Genomic DNA, 20,925 nt, shown 5'->3' on the forward strand with positions numbered 1-20,925 from the left:
ATATGCGCGAATTAAGTTAATTTTCTGTACCTTCATCTCACAGTTTAAATCGCGTTAGGAAGAACTTCCGGCAAAGAGGATCATATTATATTTTTGCTAATTGTTAAAAAAAATATATGTGGAGAGACATCTTTTCATAAACTTGGAAAATGGAAAAATCGTGTTATGAAATAAGTATAAAGAGGCCAATGAGAGCCTGGAATACGGGCTCGCAGGATTTTAACGTTAGAATTTTTACGATGCAAAATTTTGCATTTTGATATTTTATTTGTGTAACCTGCCAGTCCGGTGAAACACGGCCAACAGGTAAAAGACAGGCTTGTGTGTTACGCAAGATATATATTTACTTAAAAAGTCTCTCGTTAAGAGAAAGAGAGAGAGAAAAATGGAGCCGTATATTCAGGCTATGTATGACCGAAATTTTCCGAGTCGCGCGTTATTAGGTTCCACTTTAAGTTGCTTTATATTCGCGTTCCTTCTCGTAATCGCGCTTTTGTTGTTTCAGCTGCTTCCCATACCAGTCTACGGAGGTAGTATATTTTCCGTTGCTTATATTCGAGAGAGAGAGAGAGAGAGAGCGAGAGAGAAAGAGAGGGAGAGAGCCCGGCGGTATTTTTGTGCGGATATTTCCGCGTGGAAATAATATAGACTCGGGCCGTGGCGGATGCACGCTTTTATTAAAAGTTCACGCCAGAGAACGTGCAGAAAAATATTAACTAGCCAGACGTCAAATTCACCGAAGAGACGTCAATTTCTTACTGAATTTATCAGAGCTCGGTCGGCACGGGAGTGTCGAAGTTCCTGACGCGAGTATGGCATTTGAATACGCATCCTGACACGTAAAAATTTCAACGGGTGAAAGATCCTCGTTTGGTGGCGCCCGCCGCCGGCGGCGGATGTGTGCTGCAAGACACATGTCGACGAAAAGCGATGTCGTAAAAAAGAAAGAAAAAAAAACGGAAAGAAAGAGAACTCGTAGACGATGTTTTATGTATGCTTGGATTTTATTTCCCAACACGGAACTCGCATGGCGGAGACTGCGTTTTGTTCGAACGGTAATAAATAATACAGACAGCGCGTCTTGTAATTATGCAGCAGTCTCCGTATTTTCAATAAATTTCTCCATCTTCATGAATAAAAGCAAAAATCTCTCTCTCTCTCTCTCTCTCTCTCGAAGGAACGTTTAACGCCAGATGCAGGTCGGTCGTCTGATTATCAACAGACATTACTACTGAAATCGCCTGAGACCGTTACGGGACTTTCCACTTACGCTGTCGGCCGTCCGCGGTCCGCTCATTGCGCGCTTTTACTACTGCACGTGTTTTCTTCTTTCATGCGAAATACATTGTAATACTACTCGGATACGTGTTACGTACTTACGTAATATAGATCTGCGACATTAATAAAGGTTGCTTTAACATCTTAATAAAAGTTGCGGAAGTAACTTGCCACGGGGAATACGACTGCAAACGCGAAAAGTCGCGTTATCCTTGGCTGCGAAATGCCTCTGAAAAGAACCAAGAGGGAGAAAAGACGTTTCTAGCTAGACGTTTACTCGAAATTACGGGCTAGCTGCGTAAATATAAAGAAAGAAGGAGCCGTGATAATACGTTCGAGGTAGGTTAGATTGATAGCCGCCGACATGTCACAATGACGCATTGCAGTGACGTAAAAGTGCATTTTACTTGTCACAAATGCATATTCGACGTGTTGTCGTGCACTTTTGCATTCCACTGCGAGGCAGGATGATTTGTATCTTCCGTAAGCCAACGTTCTCTGCTACTACTATTGTTCGGCCCGTGATACAAGGAATTGTTGCGTTTCTTTTATACCGAATGTCTCGCAAGTTACGTTGATGTTACAAACGGCACGGTGTGTTTGACAGTTCTTTTATTCCATACAAATCGTCGAATCGTGAAAGGGGAAAAAGAGAGGAAGAAAGAAGAGAAGCATTATATTGCTTATGTTAACACTGACATAAACATTCATTTATATTTCGCGTGCAACGTTTAGTTGGTATAAAATCTCGAAACATAATTATAAACCGTGAACGTAATTTCACGATATTTTAAGCTCGAATGCGACGATGCTAAGATTTCTCGTCTCTCCGTTTCTCTCTATCCCCTCTCTCTCTCTCTCTCTCTCTCTCTCGTCTAATTTCTCCGTTTTCTCTGCCTTCGACCATTCTTTTTCCGTTGTTGTTCATCCTCCCTTCGTATTTTCGCGGTTCACGCATGAGTAATGTCAGCCAATTTGGCAGCTTAGCCCGAGCAAACTTGGGAAAAGCCGAGTGAGTGTGCCAAGCGCGTCGTGGTGACTCGGGTAAACAGATTTTCGCGGACGATGAGAACGACCTTGATGGAGGGACTGGAAGTTGAGGCCGAGATTCTCTCGGAACTAACAGTAGACCGTCCTAACCTGGGAATTGGTGAATTAATAACAAATGAAAAGGACTTCCCCAGGACGGTCGCCAAGACGCGAAGATAACCGTAAAGAGCAGTGTCTCTGTTTACACGAGGGGACACGAAAAGTTCACAAAGTACAAGAGAAAAAATGTCAAATATAGGGATATATTCTAACAAATTAGTTTTATATTGGAGAAATATCAAAAAAAAGAGAAGAAGAAAGTAGTTATCAAGGAGTAATATCTTTTTCATTCTTAACTTCATTAGTACACAGTAAAAATGTTCTTGTGTTCAAATCAACCCTTATTAGGTTTGTGTAATGTTGAAATAATACGTCTGATATTTTTCGTGTTAATTTTTGACATATTTTATATTACTTCTTAACATATTCACGGTTACATTAAATCAACGCAAAAATTAACGTGGGGCCGTTTGGGACACGTGAAATGTATAAAATTTAACACAACATTTTTTACTATGTAATTTAAATATTTCTTTCTCTCTCTCTCTCTCTCTCTCGCTTCCTTTCTCCAAAATCTGTTATTTTATAATTTAATCATTTTCGCGTTCATTTTCTGTACAATACGATTTTCTACCCGAAAACCCGCCGTTTCAATTTATACGCTCTGAACTATACGTAAAACATCGCGCCAATATTACGCACGAGTGTAAGCCGCAGTGGCAGGAAGGTTCGACGTGAATTGAATGAGATGCGAGTGGTCAAGCAATAATACACAGCCCTGTTCCATATGCGTTATGCAGCGTAGCAATGGCGGAGTTCTATTTAACATTCGCGCGTCGCCATTTCAAGCATCGGTGAATGCGTTAAATGGAAAGCACGAAGAGTCACGGCGGTTTCACGATGGCGTAAACAAATTCGCGCGGCATTGGCGGGATCGGCGGTGACGGAGCAGCTACAATTCAAAACCGTAGTTAAAACCGCAGATATCGGAAAATTAGCAACAGCTGACGCGAACTGCAATTGCTACCAGTTTCTCGGGGTTGTTCCGCCGACGAGATATTTTCATTCATTCCTTTCTCATTCGTTGTTTATTTCACTCGTCGTGAAATAGTAACACGGCGACACGATCCGCGATCTTAGCAGTGTTTTCGCGTAGACTTAACGGAGATTTAATGTCGTGTCGACGACTCGCGTCTCGATCGATCCCCGGGTTTATTACATCAGGACCGCTCGCCGTCCCACCGGGATTCGCCGTGATATTGTTGTCGACTTTTTACGTAAATCCAATGCTCATCAGAGACAGAGTCGAATTCAATTTTTACTGTCAGGAATTTCCGTAATTTCCCAAGAGTGATACTTATACCGCCGTTCTGATCAATCTCCTGCCAATCGCGGACGGCTTCTCCAGCCCTCCCTATCGCTATACACAAAGAAGAAATGAACACACAGGTTTGGCCGAAGGGGGGAGGGGGGAGAGTGAAAGAAAGAGGAAGCGGGGTGAAGTTACGGGAACGGTCTTTACGAGGATAGCATCGAGGGTCACATTGTCGAGACTTCATAAATTCCGCAGCACTTCCACCGATGCATTTCCCGTCGCTACACAAAACTTCCCCGAAGTATCCTCTCGAGCGAAAAGTTTCTGCGCGGAAAACTTCCGTCGGCTACAATTCTGACGTTTACAAACATCTGCAGTTGCAACGCATCGGATACAATTCGCATTCATCTATGATGATTTTCGCTGGCGCGCTACCGGGACGGAAATACGTTTTCAACGAAAATTCCGTGAAATTGAAATGTCGAGAATAAAATACACCCGTGAGACCCGGGGTTAACGTGTTTCTCTAACGTCCTCGCGATACTCATATTATATTCTTACATGCATCGTATAAATAATTAATCGAGTCACGATGTTCGCGTAATATTAGAGTTTATTTTTTCGCCAGTTTTCTCCCTCTCCTCCTCTTCCCTCCACCCCTCCCTCACTTTGTCCTTATAAACTCAATCCTCCGACGCGGCCTGCATATCTCGTTGACCTCGCTACGAAATTGGCGATAATAAAAACAGCGGACTGAAAAATTAAGCTGCAAAGGGCTCATAAATAATAAATATTCTCACACGACGCAGCAATTTCCGTTTGAGAATTACACGACGGCGCGGAAAGAATGCGATTTAATTTATCGTCCGTACAGGCGTATATATATATATATATGCACGGTGGACGCGATATCTCAAAAGCGATGCGATGCAACGCGTCGCGTTATCTCGGAGTCCCTTTGTGCTCACCCGAGAGTGCCCCGAGAAGAAGAGAATGTAAGAGAAATCGAGACAGAGATAGGTGGTGCGTGCAGGGAACGTAACATAAGCCGACGCCGAAGGGGCAGAACTCGCAAGACGAAGAACGGAGAGCGGCTTTACGTCACCCAGATATAAGCAGAATTTACGGTTACTCCGGCTCGGCACTATTGTTTCGCTCAGTATCCCCGTAGATCCTCACAAATGAGATAATCCAGTCTATCAGTAATATGTTGCCGCACGCTCCTCTCGCCCGCGACGGGCAACTTCATTCTCCACGCAATCTAGCAGAAAAGAGACTTCCCGATTATCCGTTTGTTAAATTTGCGTGAAGTTTCTTGTTAAGTTCAATCATATTTTCAGCATTGCAGCGTTTATTCGACTGTAAACACCGAAGGCCGTATAAACTCTTTTTCACCGTATTTCCCAACACGATCGTTAACCTACATCTTACGGTGATAAACTTTCTGGCGAGTTTTCGAGCTTATTGAGCGTTATGGGAATTGCATCTTCTTCGAATCAATACGACGCGAATACGAACGAAACGACGCGTTACAATTATTAAACGTGCCCGAGCTATTATAGGTGTGTACCACTGCGTTATTTTTAAATGCTCCCGCCATTCACTCGGGAGTCGTGTCGAACTTCCAAAGACATACGTTTTCGAGATGTCGGAGGAGGCCGTCATTGTGCTCACCACAATGCGCGTACTCCATTATTGTGAGCCAAACGTCGCGAAGATCCAGGTGCCGTTTATCAGGTGGACAAAAGACTCGATAAATCACGCGCGCACCCGTATTCTTGACCGAAATGACAGATAGCTCTGCTTCTGAGGAACAACATGTTCCAAGAAAAGAGAGAGAGAGAGAGATATCAACTTTGTCATATTACATTATAAATAGCTTCGTGTAACGCGCAACGTGTCGCGCAATTTACATCATCACGATACGTTAATGATCCGTCCTAAACGCGTAATTATCCATTAAATATCGATAGGCAAATGCAATAAGCTTATTAAGCGGTGGAAATTACGCAAGACGGTCGCTTTACGTGATAAAATTTCCGAGCACGCCTAATTCGAGCAGAGAAGATCCCGTAAGATCCCATTTCTGGGTCATTATTGCAGTTGCTACGCGACAGTACCGACGCGAGTCACAAAGTAGGGTAACGGCACCGTAAAAAAAGTCGCCAGGCGAACGACGGTCGGCCGATTTCCAGATGTAAGCGGCAGCTAGAAGTTAGTCATTGCGGCGGTCCATTTCCTGGATTGGCGCGAGTTTTACGACGACGCCACGGAAAAATTTCCTTGGCGCGGGGAAGCGAGCGAGAGAGAGAAAGAGAGAGAGAGAGAAAGAGACCATCGCGTCGGAGGGAAGGAAAATCCTGTCCCAACGGCGCCGTTGGACTCCTAATCCGCCGATAGATCAGCGTTACCGTCGCCGATGGCCAGTATTCGTTCAAATCCGTATCTCGTGTCGTTGTGCATTCCGACCCGCGCGCGTACGTTTCGCGTGTGCGTGATCGCCCACCGAAAGCGGCTGTGTGTGCACGCGTGCCAAGCTAATCGGATTACGCGAAGACAGATGTTTCGCCAAAATGTCGCGGGAAATGTCCTTCCCTTTTAAGAAGATTTCGCGAAAACTTGCACATCCGCGTCCCGAGTGCTTTACGTAATAATCTTTTTCCACGCGTGTTGCATAGTATATCTAATCGAAGATCAGGACGGTCTGTGTCATTCAACGGGTTCATACGCTCGCGTACTGTTTCTTCGAGGAAAATCCAAAGGACGATGAGTAAAATGGGCCGATTTTGGCTTGAAAAGTCTAACGTAAGTTATATATGTAATTTCGCATGTAATTAATTACCGGAAGAAATATTCGATCACTCGATATCATCTCGTATATCATTTCAGATGATAACTTACCGCATTGTACAATTAGATAAGCTTCGGAAAAATGATGTTCTATTATAGAGCGATGAGTCATCTTTGATTATTAATAGGTAGACATTTGGGAGCGTCTTGTCACGGGGTGACGATTGCGGATATAAGGGAAATCAAGATGGACGGACGGTTACATCTATAATGGGAGAAGTCCTGTTTTAGAACAGGCGCATCTAACATCTCCTCGACATTTCTGCGAGATATTCGCGTATATATCGGCGTTGAGTGAGCACCTTTGAATTTTTCATGCGAAGTTACATAATCAAGTTGCATTTTAAACGACACCGTACTAAGAGCGCTATGTAGCGTGAAGCGTGAATATCGAGAGTTTCCTTAAATAGTTGAGCAACTTCATCTAATTAGGGTAACGCCGCGATGAGTTGACGTTCGCGAAGAAATTGTTAAGAGCAGCTGCACAACGCGCCAAGATATTTCTAACATTTTCTTAAAAAAGAAACAGTGGGAAGAGAGGAAGAAGACTCTCCGGAGATGAATAATTATTAAACAGCTAATAAGTATTAAAGGATAAGAGAAGTAATTAACAGAGAACGTTCAGGAATTATTGCGATATTCCTCAAGAACGCGTTTTATAACATTAAAATCGTAATAGAAAAACATCGAGGTCATATAGTTTCCGGATTATAAACGATATTATTATCATAACTATCATGATCTCGACATTTCTGTACTATGATTTTTGCCCTTAATTAAGCCTGAGAATGTCATATAAATATTGCACTTGCATAGTGGATGTTAAGTTATTCAAATGTTATCTTAAGTGTACCGTATAAAATTGGTCTTACGAGTTTCGTTAGAAATCGATGCGATTTACGTCTACACATGTACTACATAACATGCTTAGTGAGCATTCAAGTTGCACGTTCACCATTTCATGTTGAAATCCGTCGACGTCCAGGGAGGTCCACCGACGAAATCCACTGCTGTATCTCAAACTGCATCGCTTCGCATCCGGAACCCCGTACTGTCCACAGCCTCTGCTCGGCGTTTCCGTGTTGTCCCGCATTGTCTGTACTTCACTATACTCGCGACGCGATTGATGTTTACATTTTAACGACGTGTTACGGGGGGATTTCAAAGCTATTGACAAAGTTATTGAAAAAAAAGTTTGATTCACTTCGGAAGAGCAATTACGAAATTGCGGATTCGTTTCGTGGAAATTCATAGCGGTACGATCGATTGTAATATTTCGAGAACAAACTCGCGAACTGCGCGTAAGAAAATTAAGAATAACCACGATATTTTTAATCTTTCAACGTTCCCGAGCATTAAATTTAAGGTTGAAATTTCCCGAACAAACGAACGCAACGTGAATGTAAATATAAAAAACTGCAATCTGAAAATCGTGGCGATTGTCAAATTTACCAACGCGTATGCGAGCAAACTATAATCGCAACTACTGTGCAATTTCCATTTCTTTAATTACGATAACACTGTCGCGTAACCGAAAAGTTTGCCAGAAAAACTTGTTTTGTATTCGCGTCTTATAGTTTTTGTTAAACTCTTATTTATATTCGATCATTCAACTATAACTCGCGCGCGGGATATCGTATAAACAAAATCGAAAAATAAATATCACGACGCTCGAAAGAACAACACGTCTGTGTGAGGAGAATAAATAAAATTGTTACGACGGATTGTTTTGCGATATTTTACGGGAGCTTGTCTCTGCGATATTTCGCGATAAATTTAAATAGGGGAACTCGTAATATGATATAATGAATTTAAATAGAGGAACTCGTAACCCACGCGAATTGTATGTATAACGAATCTAGAAAATTAACGCTCAACGCTCGCAAAACTATTAATGCGAGCGGAGTAATCGCGAATTGCGTGTATAGTGATGCAATTTTAATTTGCATTATACGCTGCTCGAAACAACTGGGACATTACGCTGAATGAATTTTGAGCTGAGTTTTGTCAAATAAGTCTATCGTTCGGATTAAATATGAGAAGTAAAAAAACACTTATGTAAAAATAGGCTTACTTTGAAGATTCGCAGTAGATATATTTAAAAGAGAAGTTTTCATATTTTCAAAGAAGTTTTCAATATTTTTTAAATGTCTACAACAACGTAAATGCGATATAAATATTTTTCATCTCCTAATGGTTTTGAGCAACGTACGCTTTGTTCAACGGCACATACACATACATGCGAAAATCTACGAGCAAAGTAAATCGTATCGATTTTAACGATGTTTTATCAAGCTCACCACCATTAAAATATAAATCATCGTATCCATCATGTTTCAATTTTTAGATTCACCGGAAAACCACGAACTCAGAGTCAGCCACGTTCTGCTCTGCAAGTCTGGAACAAAAAATAATAATCCCACTGATTAAATTTAAGAGTACAACTTGGCAAATATGTGCGCGTAAATTCGAATGTATTAACTCTTTGCTTCCGTAATTCAATGATTTTTATCCTAATAATTATATTTTAATTTCTCACCGCAAAGAATTAAATTACAGGAAGTCTATAATAAGCCTACCTTCGAGCTGACCCTGCTCGGCCCGAACCGGATCCTCCGGTACGGCATCCGCATCCACCGAAACTGCTTCCTGCGGAATAGTATCTTCATGCGGCCGCGAGCTCTGCCAAATCTGAAACAAGAAATAGGTTTCTCAATTAATTACGACGATAAGTGAACAGGTGAATTAGGGATTATCGTAAAATTGGATCATATTTGTTTTTAACATTTATTAAAAATCGAAAGCGGTAGCCGCCTTCTGAATTTTAAAGTACTTCCCCACTGCGCGCGATGATTTTAGTATGTGGAACGCGACGCGAATATTGTATAAATTCCTGTTACATTAACATGATTATATTTAACAATATCGAAAATAGCGGACGACGTCGTTTTACGTATATACTCTCACCAGCGTCAGGGATTGTTATGACTTAACGCGCGCTCAGCTGTGAGCGTTCGAGCATAAAGGTGAAGGTCGCGCGAGCATAACAACTCGTCGGTTTATGTTTACATTCCTATACCCCGGATGTCCCAAAATTATCGTACATTTTGTTAAAACGAAAGAGATCGTTAAAACAAATAATATGTACGATAAGTTTACGATTTATGCGCTCTTATATTTGAGTAATTTCAATTTTCTCGCTGAAATCCCTGTCATTATTATAAAATGATAAAATTCTATCTTCCCTGAGATATAAAACATTATTAATAAGTTATTAGAAAGTAAATAAACTGTACCCAGTAACATCCCTTTTTATTTCTAGAGCTATATTAGTTGAAACTAATATTCCTACACGCTGCATATCGATCAGATGCTCTATAATTCTTCCATATGATATAAATTTCACGTCGATCGTTACGAAGATATTTTTAGTTACGGTACCGCGCTATTCACTCTATGCGGACGTAAAGTTACCGCTATTCGGCAACAAATAAAAGTGATACGCGATACGGAAGGGTTGTAACCGAGCGACGCGGTCGGGGATCGACCCCCCGGGTGCATCAATTCCATTAGTCCCATCCCCTCGTCGCACATTCAGCCCCTTCAGTCGGGGCCCGTTTACATCGGGGAAAACATAAGCAGCTTCCGAAGCTCTCAAACGTCGTAGAAGAAATCTATTGGAACAGTTTAAAAAAAGAGGTCTCCTGAACTGGATCAGACGTGGTTCGTGTGTAAAATTCGCGAGATACTTGATTGCCGGTCGTTCACGCGATAAGCGTTCGCGTCGTAAGCTTGTTCGTTGGTTGGTTGGTGTAATTGATTACAAATACAAATATAATAACGATACGCGTTGTTCTTTAATTATATTCTTATAAATATTACGGATTATTGTTATACTGTTATTTTTCTTTTGACGCGAATATACACAGTGAATATACTAAATATGATGTGAAATCTATTGAAATCCCGAAATTTATTAACGCTGGAAACTTTCCCTCTTTATAATAAAAATGTTTCCAAAAAGAAAGTAATGTTTTGAATTTGTTAATTAACTCTCTGTAAAGCGTTGCAAAATGCAATATCTCGGCTTATTAGCTTCTCGCGTTCTCCGGCGTTATCACGCCTAATTAAGTGAACCTTTAAAAAGAAAAAGCACCGCGTTGACTCTGAATGAACGCATTCGTGGAAGCGCCGCGACCCCGTAAGACCGTCGGCTATTGCTTCTACTAAAAACTTTCCGCGTTTCCAAGTTTGCTCTCTCGCTGTGCAATAATGATTCTGTTGTACTTTGATTCATCCACGGGATCGTGTTCCTCTAAGTCGAATTGAATCTTTCTTATAAGCGCGAATATAATGCCGTGATGTGCCGTGATAGCGATGTAAAATCCTCATAATATTTAACAGGACAGCCCAGACCGACGAAAAAATGACGGAGATGTGTTTTGTCGTCGAGATCTGAGCCAACAAGAATTAACGTTGGGATGTTCTGTTGCGAACAGAATGCTGCTGATATACAATGAAATGTAAATTCGACCTATAACGCCGTTCAGTAGTTAATTAACTATGCGTCGTATTTAGTGACGAGACGAATAATCTTACGTAGAGGAATATGCAAATTACGACGTAATCCAGCGAAGTGCGAGGTCGTGTAATGAATTCGAATTGCATTTAGCGTATAATTTCCAGCAGCATTTATCGTGAAATCTAATATCCTCTAGCTTATGGATGGAACGGAATAAATTCTTGAGTTATAGCGTCTTTATCTAAATAACTCGCACAAACACACACACACACACACACGCGCGTATATTTCTCTTTGTAATATTATTATGCGATATTATCATCATGCCAATTTTATGGTACAACGCTTTTGACATTATAACCAAGTACAATCAATTGTACAGAATATCATGACAGAACAAACTGCCGCAATAACTCGTAAAGGATAAAGGAGGACGTATTGTGTAATTTACTAATTTGTTAGCGTGAATGGATTATCGTTTCCCGCTCATATTACCTGGTAGCACGAGTGCCGCGCGTGTTACACGATCGTCGGGCTTACACGACGGATTGACTACTAACCCGAGTAATGGCGCGCAGGCGAAATGTCAAGCGAGAGAGCGTTCTGTTTCCTAAATTACGACCAGTGATTTGGCTGAAGGATGTACGAGAACTGAGGACGAGAACGTATCATCCCTTTGCAAGGGATGATACGAGAACGGGAGCAAAGGTGTGCGATACCTCCTACGACATAAATGTTCCGTAATGTAATAGGAGATGTTCATAAATTGGGATACCTTTGCGCGAGGGGAGGATCACTTGTAGTACATTCACGAAGTTACCGCCATTTCAACTATTATTAACGATCCTATCGAGCGCTGATAAATTTCAGTTGGGACATCCCGGTGTAATATCGCGTTAATATCGTCGATATCTTTAGAAAAGCGATAAAAGCTCGGGAAGCTTTAATGGACTTAGTAATTTGAAAGCAGCAGTTTGTTAGCGATTAAATTGAAATACGAACGAAAAACTGGCTACGAATAAAAGGATTCGATTAAACATCCGATATATTATTTCGTATTCTAATCACATTTCCTTTTAATTACAAATTTACCGATCGGACTGAAAGCAATTTTCGTTTCTCGTTCGCCGAGTTTTACGACCTTTGGCCATTTAAGTAATCATCCTTTTTCGTTCATTTCGACCTTGAAATGCTGTCGAACCACATTTTAATTTCCGGAGGACCCTGTTAGTCGTCCTCGATAGGCAAACTCAAGGGTCTATGATTAATTACTCTCCAAGATGCACTATATACGCCAAGTGGCGTCAAGGGCGTCCTGCCTTTGTGAAATTACCTTCGAGCGGTACTTTAGCCGCCCCTTAAGAGCTACGACACTTGTCAAACGGTTCATTACCTCTCAGTCGGTGAAGGATATTACGGAAAATATTTCAATCCCAGGTGTTTTTTCTCTCGTTCAAATAACAGAATTTAAGAGAGGCAAGACGCAATCTAGTAAACTCCTTTAATTATTTTTTAACTCTCTTTAATTATATCACTAAACGATGAAGAGATATTCGATGGAATAAAGTTCGACACTAAAGTGTGAAAATATTTTTCATTCGACTTCGAACAATTATCCTAACGAACTTCAAGTGTCATTAAAAACTTTCAGCACGGTTGAAAAACAATTTCCGCGCTACTCATACCATTTTAATTTTCAAGAACTCCTTTAATCAGTTCATCAATCTTTTCTTGTACGCCAACGTTTTTTTTTTATGTTGTTTTTCATGTGCAGTTCATTTGCTTGCATGTTACTGTAAAACATCCCGAGCACACGCCTCATTATCCGCCGGATAATTATCTGTCCCTCAGCCGCGGCTGCTCCTCTGTTCCATAGATTTAAACGGACACCAATCAACTCGTCCTCCCTTCTCCGCAAGAACCACGAGAGTTTTTCTTTTGCCTACACGCACCATGACTGCCATCCATTCCCTTCACGTCGGCGGCAGCGTTTAATTTGCATCCGTCGCGCTCTCGAAATCGCGTCGGTGGCCACGCGAATTTCCCGTTGCGCTTGTTCCTTAAAGTCCCATGGAGGATAAACGAGGGAAAACGTGTGCAAAGAAACGACTGGTTATAAGACCGTTCTGCACGTCGCTTGCTTTATATTCCTTCCGGTATCTCGAGGCCACGAGTTCATCTTTTTTTTCCCATAGCGTTTTCCAGGTGCGCGCGTATCTCACAGCGATCGGATAAATACGTCTCGATATGTCGGATTATAGGAGGTGCGGTCAAGACGACGTTCAAGGGAAGAGCGACATGGCGAGGAATATATGTAGTTTCCACCGCAATGTAACTCGGCCTCATCTCTCTTTTTCTCCGCAATACCAATCGATTCTTTTCGCGCCAAGTTCTGCGCGCTTATCGGAGACTTTGTAACATCTTTATTAGTTTCTTCACAGCGTCTTACATCGCCACCGGCTGTATGCGCGCACGCCTGTGTGTTGGAACACATATCCGTAATTTAGGACAAAACTTGACCATGTTGGGAACGGGGAATACTCGTTAAATCCCCGACCGCATTCTCACAATTTATATCTTGTTACGTGGGTTGTCCCCATTTTAGTTTGATTTTCCGAGGTGTCGTTACTTATGTTTTGGAAAATTAATTTCTCTTCCTTCCCTTATTATCATTTCTCTTTGATATCTGGCACCTGCGACGGGATCTTGCAGGAGTCAGCAATGCGAACTTGGGTATTAATAATCATATTCTCTTCGAGTGTCCCAGCGGTCTGTCTATCATATTAGCTTGTGTTAGTGCAGATGGGAAATCAAGTTCTCAGTTACGGAGTAGTTTCGCAACGCAAGATACACAATACGCATGAAAGACAATCGCTTGTACTTGTGAAATTTCAGCTTAAATTTCTACACGACGCGTTTCTTCAAAGGATGCTGCTTTATGCATTGTATTAAGCCTCGTAATTTTGACTCGATTAATTTTCCAGAGATACATTTTTCATTTCAATAAAATTAACTCCATTCGCAAAAATAAAGCGTTTAATCGAGTAATTAGAAAATACGCGTGTGTGCGGTAGAATTCTCTCAGTCGCATGATCGCTGAGAGAGGAATTTCGAAGACTTTTCGAAGGCTTTTTCAGATGGTTTTACTCGACGCTGCAGTCCATTCGTTATCAAAGAGCATTTTTTGCTGCAATAACAATTAGTTAATAACAGGAGAGAGAGAAAGAAGAGAGAGAGAGAGAGAGAGAGAGAGAGAGAGAGAGAGAGAGAGAGAGAGAGAGAGACGAAAAACAAAGGGTAGCACCGAGCAAGGCCGAGCATTGCACGTACACACACACACACACATCAATAGTCATTCCTGAAAAATATGTTTCTCACGGGAGCGAATACAATTTTTCCGATACCGTGGCATATGCCATGTCGATGTTGTGCCCGGTATTTTCGAGCGATCGATAATTTTACCAGTTATCGGCGCGGAGTTTTTTGAGGTGGAGCATAATTCGACGCGCGCTCGTTGCGAATAAGCGACGCGTTTTTACTCTTCTGACGCTCTTCGTGACGCGCGCGATCCTCCCGAGAAATCTCAATTATTACGCTAGCGTTACCATTAGACACTCGGGAGAATATTGCAGCTGACGTTCCGAAGAATACGTTCGTCCTAATTGAAGTCGCAGTTAGTCGCGCCGGATTGAAGTGAACATCGCGTCCTGCACGCCCGTGCGAAATAACGCGTCATTTATTTATCTCAGCCGACAACTTTGTTGTCTTTTACCAGCACACTAGCTTCCACCATTTTGAGGGGCCCGCGAGCTGAGCCAGTGAAAAAGATGAAGTGGCCAGATTTTATATTGAGAAAAGGATTTAATAACGATTAATAATGATTTAATAAATACATTTAATAATAAGTACTAAAATTTGGCGAATATTTTCCGACCGAATATTTAATTAGTGCAACCAAATAATTTAATACCGTGCACTAAATATACAGTATACCGAACTACGATATTATATATACCATATACGGAACCAAATTATACGGCTGCAATGATCAAATATTCGATCAGCAAATATTCATCAAATTTCAATACTTATCAAATCTTTTCTTCAGCATATCTTCCAAGGACACTACCGGCTACTACGTACACGTGCGTTACGGAAACGTATGCGAATACGCAACACGCTGTCGTACTGTCGCTCTCGTCACGAGCGCACGGTTGAAATAACGCTAGAGAAATTGCGTTTATACCGTGAACGTGGGAGACGCGTTAAAAGAATCGACCGGAGCGCACAGCGCGAGGTGAAAAAGCGGAGATTAAGGAGAAGGAGCCAGGCAACGTCCCTTATCTTGTAACAGTAGCAGGCACCGCAAGGAACGGGCGCGCGCGCCCAGTCACATTAAGAGATAAAAGATTCCCGAGCTGCGGAATTTACGACCAATTTCGCCCACCGACGCGTTATTCGCGCGTGTGCTCAACTCACGTCTGACAATCGCAGAAAGCACTTTCGGCTGTCGGGGCCGCGTTTTATTGGGCGACGGAGAACGCGCTCGGTGTAAAATTCGTCCCCCTTCCCCGACCCGCGCCAACGCGATGAAGTAATTACGGAGAGCGTAATAACGGTCAGTCGGCTTGATTTGCAAGGACAGTAATTGGAGCGATTACCGAGGAGAGAACCGCCATGTTATGTCATCGATAAAGTTAATAGAATCGCAATAATTGGCAAAATGGCTTGTAACGAATTCGCCGGGAGATTTTTCACACGTTTCTTGTGTACGGATTCGGATGCGAACCACTAAAAATCTCATTCTACGAATCTAACGTTTGTTCGCGTTCACGCGTGTGCGCAGTGAGTTGGAGAGTCAAAAAAAGTGGTGCGCCAAGGGGGAAATAAATGCACCGCCGCGAAATTGGCGGTGTCGCACGGGGCATCTCTTATTTTGTCATCATCGTCGGCGCGGCCGCGGTTGCAATAAAACTTAAGTTACAACATTCTAACGTTTCAAAGCAACTCCGGCGTTTTGTGGCGCACAGTTGTTTGCTCGTTGCTCGTGTTTGCTCTCTTGTGGTCCACGGCGCGTACATCACGGCGCGCATATGTGCATATATATTCTGTGACTTCATGCATATGCAGGTCGGCCGCATTATGCATCTGTCGCATGTGCGACACGTAGTCGTTAAATTGCGTCGCATTTGGGTGCGGACGTAATCTCCGCAGATCTCGTAGAATGAAATGAAATTTCGACGCGTGGAAAAAAAAATTATCCAGTCTGAAAATAGTCGAGCCGATGAGTCGGTCCGCTGCAAATGTATTATTTGGCAACCTACTCATTCGTAAAGTTTCACGCATGAAATGCTTCTGACGTTACGCCATTGATCGGTGGCCGTTTGTTTGATTAGCGGTGCCAATTCGTACGTAAAAATGACAAATTTGAAATTTGACAAAAAATAAACCATTTTCGTTTTACACGAATCGGTGAATCACAATTTGTCATTTAGAAAAGATTTCTTTTTTAATTTTTAATCATTACATGCTATATAAAAAATTATTTATAAATTTATATATTGTCTACTATATAAATAACATATATTGTACACTCCTGCCTCCGACGAATAAAATATATTATATATATTAATCGGAATATAAATATAATGAATAAAGAATATTCGATGTGTTATTGTTACAGGGTCGAGGAAAACCGAACATCGAAACGATGTGAGAGGAATATATGGACGGACAACAAACGGATTGGGCAGATTCGGCGAAATCACGAACACGTGGCGAGACGTGAAGCGGGGTGAGTCGATAAATCATGCTTTGATTTACGGTTGTAATATTATTTAGAAAGTTATGTCTTGAGACATGTTAGCTCGCGTGATACAGACGCCATGTACAGAAAAAGAATACAACGACGCCTGTATCAACCGTTCACATTTTCGTGCTTTATCTCTAGTTACCCTTCTTCTGAATTGTACAAATTCACGTATACGCACACACCCATTCCGTAAGACAAAATATCTTTTAAACTCTTCTATTTACCAAACATTATACAATGCAAGACTACGAGCATAAGATAAAAAAAGTGAGAGAGCCATAGCATTTTAAATACTTATATTTAAACACTTTAAATAAAAGTTTTATTTTTAACGGAAAAACCATATTCTCCGTATTTTAACAATGCTGTATTGTATTACTTTATAAACTACATTATTAGATCGTCGCAAACCATGCGCTCTCAAATATTCTTCCGACCTAGTTTTTAATGTAATGTTGTATTTTTATTTTAATCGAAAACTGCATTTTCGACCGAAGGCCATTGTAGGCGAAATGGCAAAGATTAATGAGCTCTCGGCTAAGATATAAATAAAATTCTTGGGTCGTACAGCCTGAATCAGCCTCGAACGCGACGTTGTGTATAAGCATTCAAATTTCACCTCACGTACGTATCACATGGTGAGCTGGATGACGGATGGGGCACAGAAAGTGCGGTGATCGTTCCGTTCACCGAAACTTCAATTTCCAAGTTTTGATAAATTTCGCTTCTTACGAACTTTTGTTTTAACGAATGAAAACGTTTCGACGAAGCGTTTCCGGTGAAGCTTGGACAAATTCTAGTATATCGGTAAATGAATCTCTGGAACTTGAAAGAGGTATTTGCTTTCCGAAGTTAATCTCAACGTAGACGAGGCTCTTCCCTAGAAATTGTAAATTAAATATTTGGAAGGTAAAATCATCGGATAAACGTTAACGTAATTTACATAAGTACACACAACGTTAAGAGAATATAAATATAGTGAAATTTTGCAGAACCCTCAGTTATGAAAAGAAAACCTTTTTCTAAATCGCAAACAGCGAATTTATGTGTCTGCAATCCTATATTTGACCCCTCTCACAACGGCATTGCGGCAGAAACTATAGAATAAGATCGAAAATGGAAACAATATACACAAGTTAGGTCAGGCACTCCTGATCCTTTTTATTTCGAGACGGTTAAAACGGCGCTCCGATTGCTTGCCAAATTCCCGAAGGACTCCGCGCTGCCTATAAATATGTATGTGGCGTCTCCAATTTCTTGGGAAAGAGCTATCGAATGCCAAGCGGACTACATCGCCTGAAAATGCTAAGCAAGCGGCGTGCCCTAATTATATCACAGCTATGCGAAGTCATTTAATTAAGAATTCCTCCCTGCGAGTTTGCTTCAATTATTTTTTTTTTTATTTCTTTTGTTTCTCGACCAACGTCTTTAATTTCGAGTTATCTCTCGGTCGGATTAAACTTCGCGATTTTCCGCGAAATAATCGTAATATTGTCGCGCAATCTAAATTCACCCGATATCAGATCGAGGCTCGAGGTAATGATTGCTTTTCTTTTTCCCAGCGTTGAGCCTGCTGTGCGTGAAGAAATTTTCCGGCAGCGCGACAATGCTGGAGGCGCCGCCCGGAAGTCGCGAAGACCTCGTAGAGGCGGCAAGAACTCCATGTACACCTACCGGTAAGTGACGCCTGGCGCTTTATCATAAAGTTTGAAGGGAGTTTCGGGAACTCGGTAAATTTATTAGGGCGCGTAAACACGTTCCAACACGGTTCTACGAGTTCTGGAATAAATGGCCGCGGCTCGACGCTATTGTGCATTGTTGATGTTCGTTGCGATTATATGAAGAAAAATGAAAGCGACGAGAGTTTGAGTGAATTAAGAGAACGCACCGAGAATATCTGTGGAATTTAAATGCGATTGAGTTGTCCAGGAAACAAGTTCCCAACATCGGAAGTTTTCCGGTATGAAGCCGGTAAACGTAAACTCTTCGTCATCCATTCACGTCCACCCCTCAAACTTCATCGCCACACCACGACGGTTATCACTCACCTGAGAAAGGCGACGTAACAAATTATCCCCGACCAACGTATAACGAATTACCCTCTCGTTAAGTCTCATCAAATTGCACCCTGCCGTTTCCGCCCTCGACGAACGCAATAAATTAATTTCTTCCCTTATCACCTCCCCCATTCTTGGTAATTGCAATCTCGGCCGGTAACAGCGTTAGAAAATTATCGCCGAGAAATATTCCCTAAGTGTCTCTCCTCGTCACGTCGTTCTTTGTGCCGGCGTCGTATTATAAAAGCAACCCACTGGCGTAGGGGATGCGAGCCGCGAAAAACATCCCCCTTCCACCGCCCTGAGTATCGCCGACATCGACGGTAATTGACACCATTTTCACGGCTAAACCGCTTTTCAATTTTCCTCTTATTTTCACGACGTAATAACTTACTGAGCCTGGCGTAGTTTAGCCACGAGGTGAGTCAAGGGGGTGAAAGGGCGATTGACGGTGGCTACTGACGGCACATATATATATATATATATATATATACATATATATAGATGCCATCTTTAGAAGCCGTCGCCGAGATAAGCTCTCATTGGCGACCGAAGCGTAATCACTATAGCTTCCTGAAATAGCGCGTCAACTCCTCGCATCGCCAACGTTGAGAGTCCTTGACGAAGGAGTTTCGATCATCCGTCAGGAACGAAATAACTGCGGCAAGAGTTACGGCTGGCGTTGCGGCAGATTTGACCCGATGAAAAAATTAACATCGCAGCGAATCGTAATCATGTCGAAGTAAAGTCACACTGTAAAAATGGAAAAGCTAATTTAGGAATTGCGAAAGCAACCATACGCTAAGCAGTATCGAACACGGACGTCTAAATTTAATCCATTTAAGTGACGTAAAAAACTAGATTCACCAAATTGACTCGATGTCGCAAAAGCGACGGTACACAGCTGGTATCCAACTGCTTCCAGTCGGATGCCGATTTACACTTCTTGAGACGATCGATTCCTTTCTCGGCTCACCATTTCGGTACCTATTTTTTCGTTTTCGCGATGCGATGTCATAAATCTCACGAGAGAGCACTCTCGCGAGTGCTCCCCTATAAACGAGCGACGCGCGCGACGATGATCGAGATGCAGATCGAAAAAATTGGCGCCGCTGCGGAATAAAGGCGTCTCGGAGTGCCGCGGACCCCGCGTACCAATGCTGAATTTCCATTTTCGTTCCATAAATCAAAATGTCGTCGATTTCGCGACGGCCGCCCGCACCTCCCCTCGCTACTCTTGCGAGCCACTGTCTGCCGGGTTCCTGAAAAAGTAAATAACGACCGACCGAAAAATGTCGGTGTGCTTTAAAGAGTTCGATCTTAAAAAGTTTCGAAAGGTCCTCTTCGTCTTCGTTCTTTCTTCCTTTCCTCCCTCGCTCCCGTCCTTCATGTCCCTTTCCGTCGCGGCTACCCCCTTGCCCGCGAGGCAACCCAGAAACTTTGCTAATTACGCGGAATTAAGCTTCTTAAAATTTATAACACGACCGGCTTGACATATCGGCAACGTAAAGAGCGGTATGGACGACGCTAGTGATAAGCGCAAAGGAGAGAGAAAGGTTCCACGCGATACTTTTTTTTTTCGAGAGTGAGTAATTCGCGAAATGCGAATATTGGAATCGTTGATAAACATTCACCGGTAAACGATATTGCTGTTATTGTTTGCAAATATCACTATTTTATGGGTATATTTGGCTTGCACGCGCACACGATCAAAAAATAAATACAATTAACAAATATATTGAATTTCTACCGACGATTGATCCATTACGATACGGCAGCAATCACAATTTGGCTCATCTTCAAATATGACGCTGACCATTTTTATCTTCATTTTCTATGCGGTGGAAATTTTTATGTTAAATTTCACACATTTCACATGTCCCAAATGGTCCACAAAAATTTTGGTATTAATTTAACATAAAGTGAATATGTTGAAAAGTTTGATACAAATATGATGTCCAGAATTAATACAAAATATCAATAACATGTTAATTGATACTGA

The 20,925-nt window shown here is 41.9% G+C and overlaps 1 protein-coding gene across 3 annotated transcripts in view; it reads left to right on the forward strand.

Moving 5' to 3' along the window:
• Positions 1 to 20,925, forward strand: part of LOC106750436 — a 127,978-nt gene that overhangs the window by 80,751 nt on the left and 26,302 nt on the right. For all 3 annotated transcript variants that reach the window (XM_014630783.1, XM_014630785.1, XM_014630784.1), the window contains exons 3-4: positions 16,738 to 16,848; positions 18,429 to 18,542. In XM_014630783.1, the coding sequence (XP_014486269.1) occupies positions 18,473 to 18,542 (70 nt within the window). In that variant the 5' untranslated portion in view covers positions 16,738 to 16,848; positions 18,429 to 18,472. The remainder of the gene's footprint in view (positions 1 to 16,737; positions 16,849 to 18,428; positions 18,543 to 20,925) is intronic.

The sequence above is a fragment of the Dinoponera quadriceps genome, unplaced genomic scaffold, assembly GCF_001313825.1.
Source record: "Dinoponera quadriceps isolate SergipeBrazil2010 unplaced genomic scaffold, ASM131382v1 scaffold5784, whole genome shotgun sequence".
NCBI classification, from domain to species: domain Eukaryota; kingdom Metazoa; phylum Arthropoda; class Insecta; order Hymenoptera; family Formicidae; genus Dinoponera; species Dinoponera quadriceps.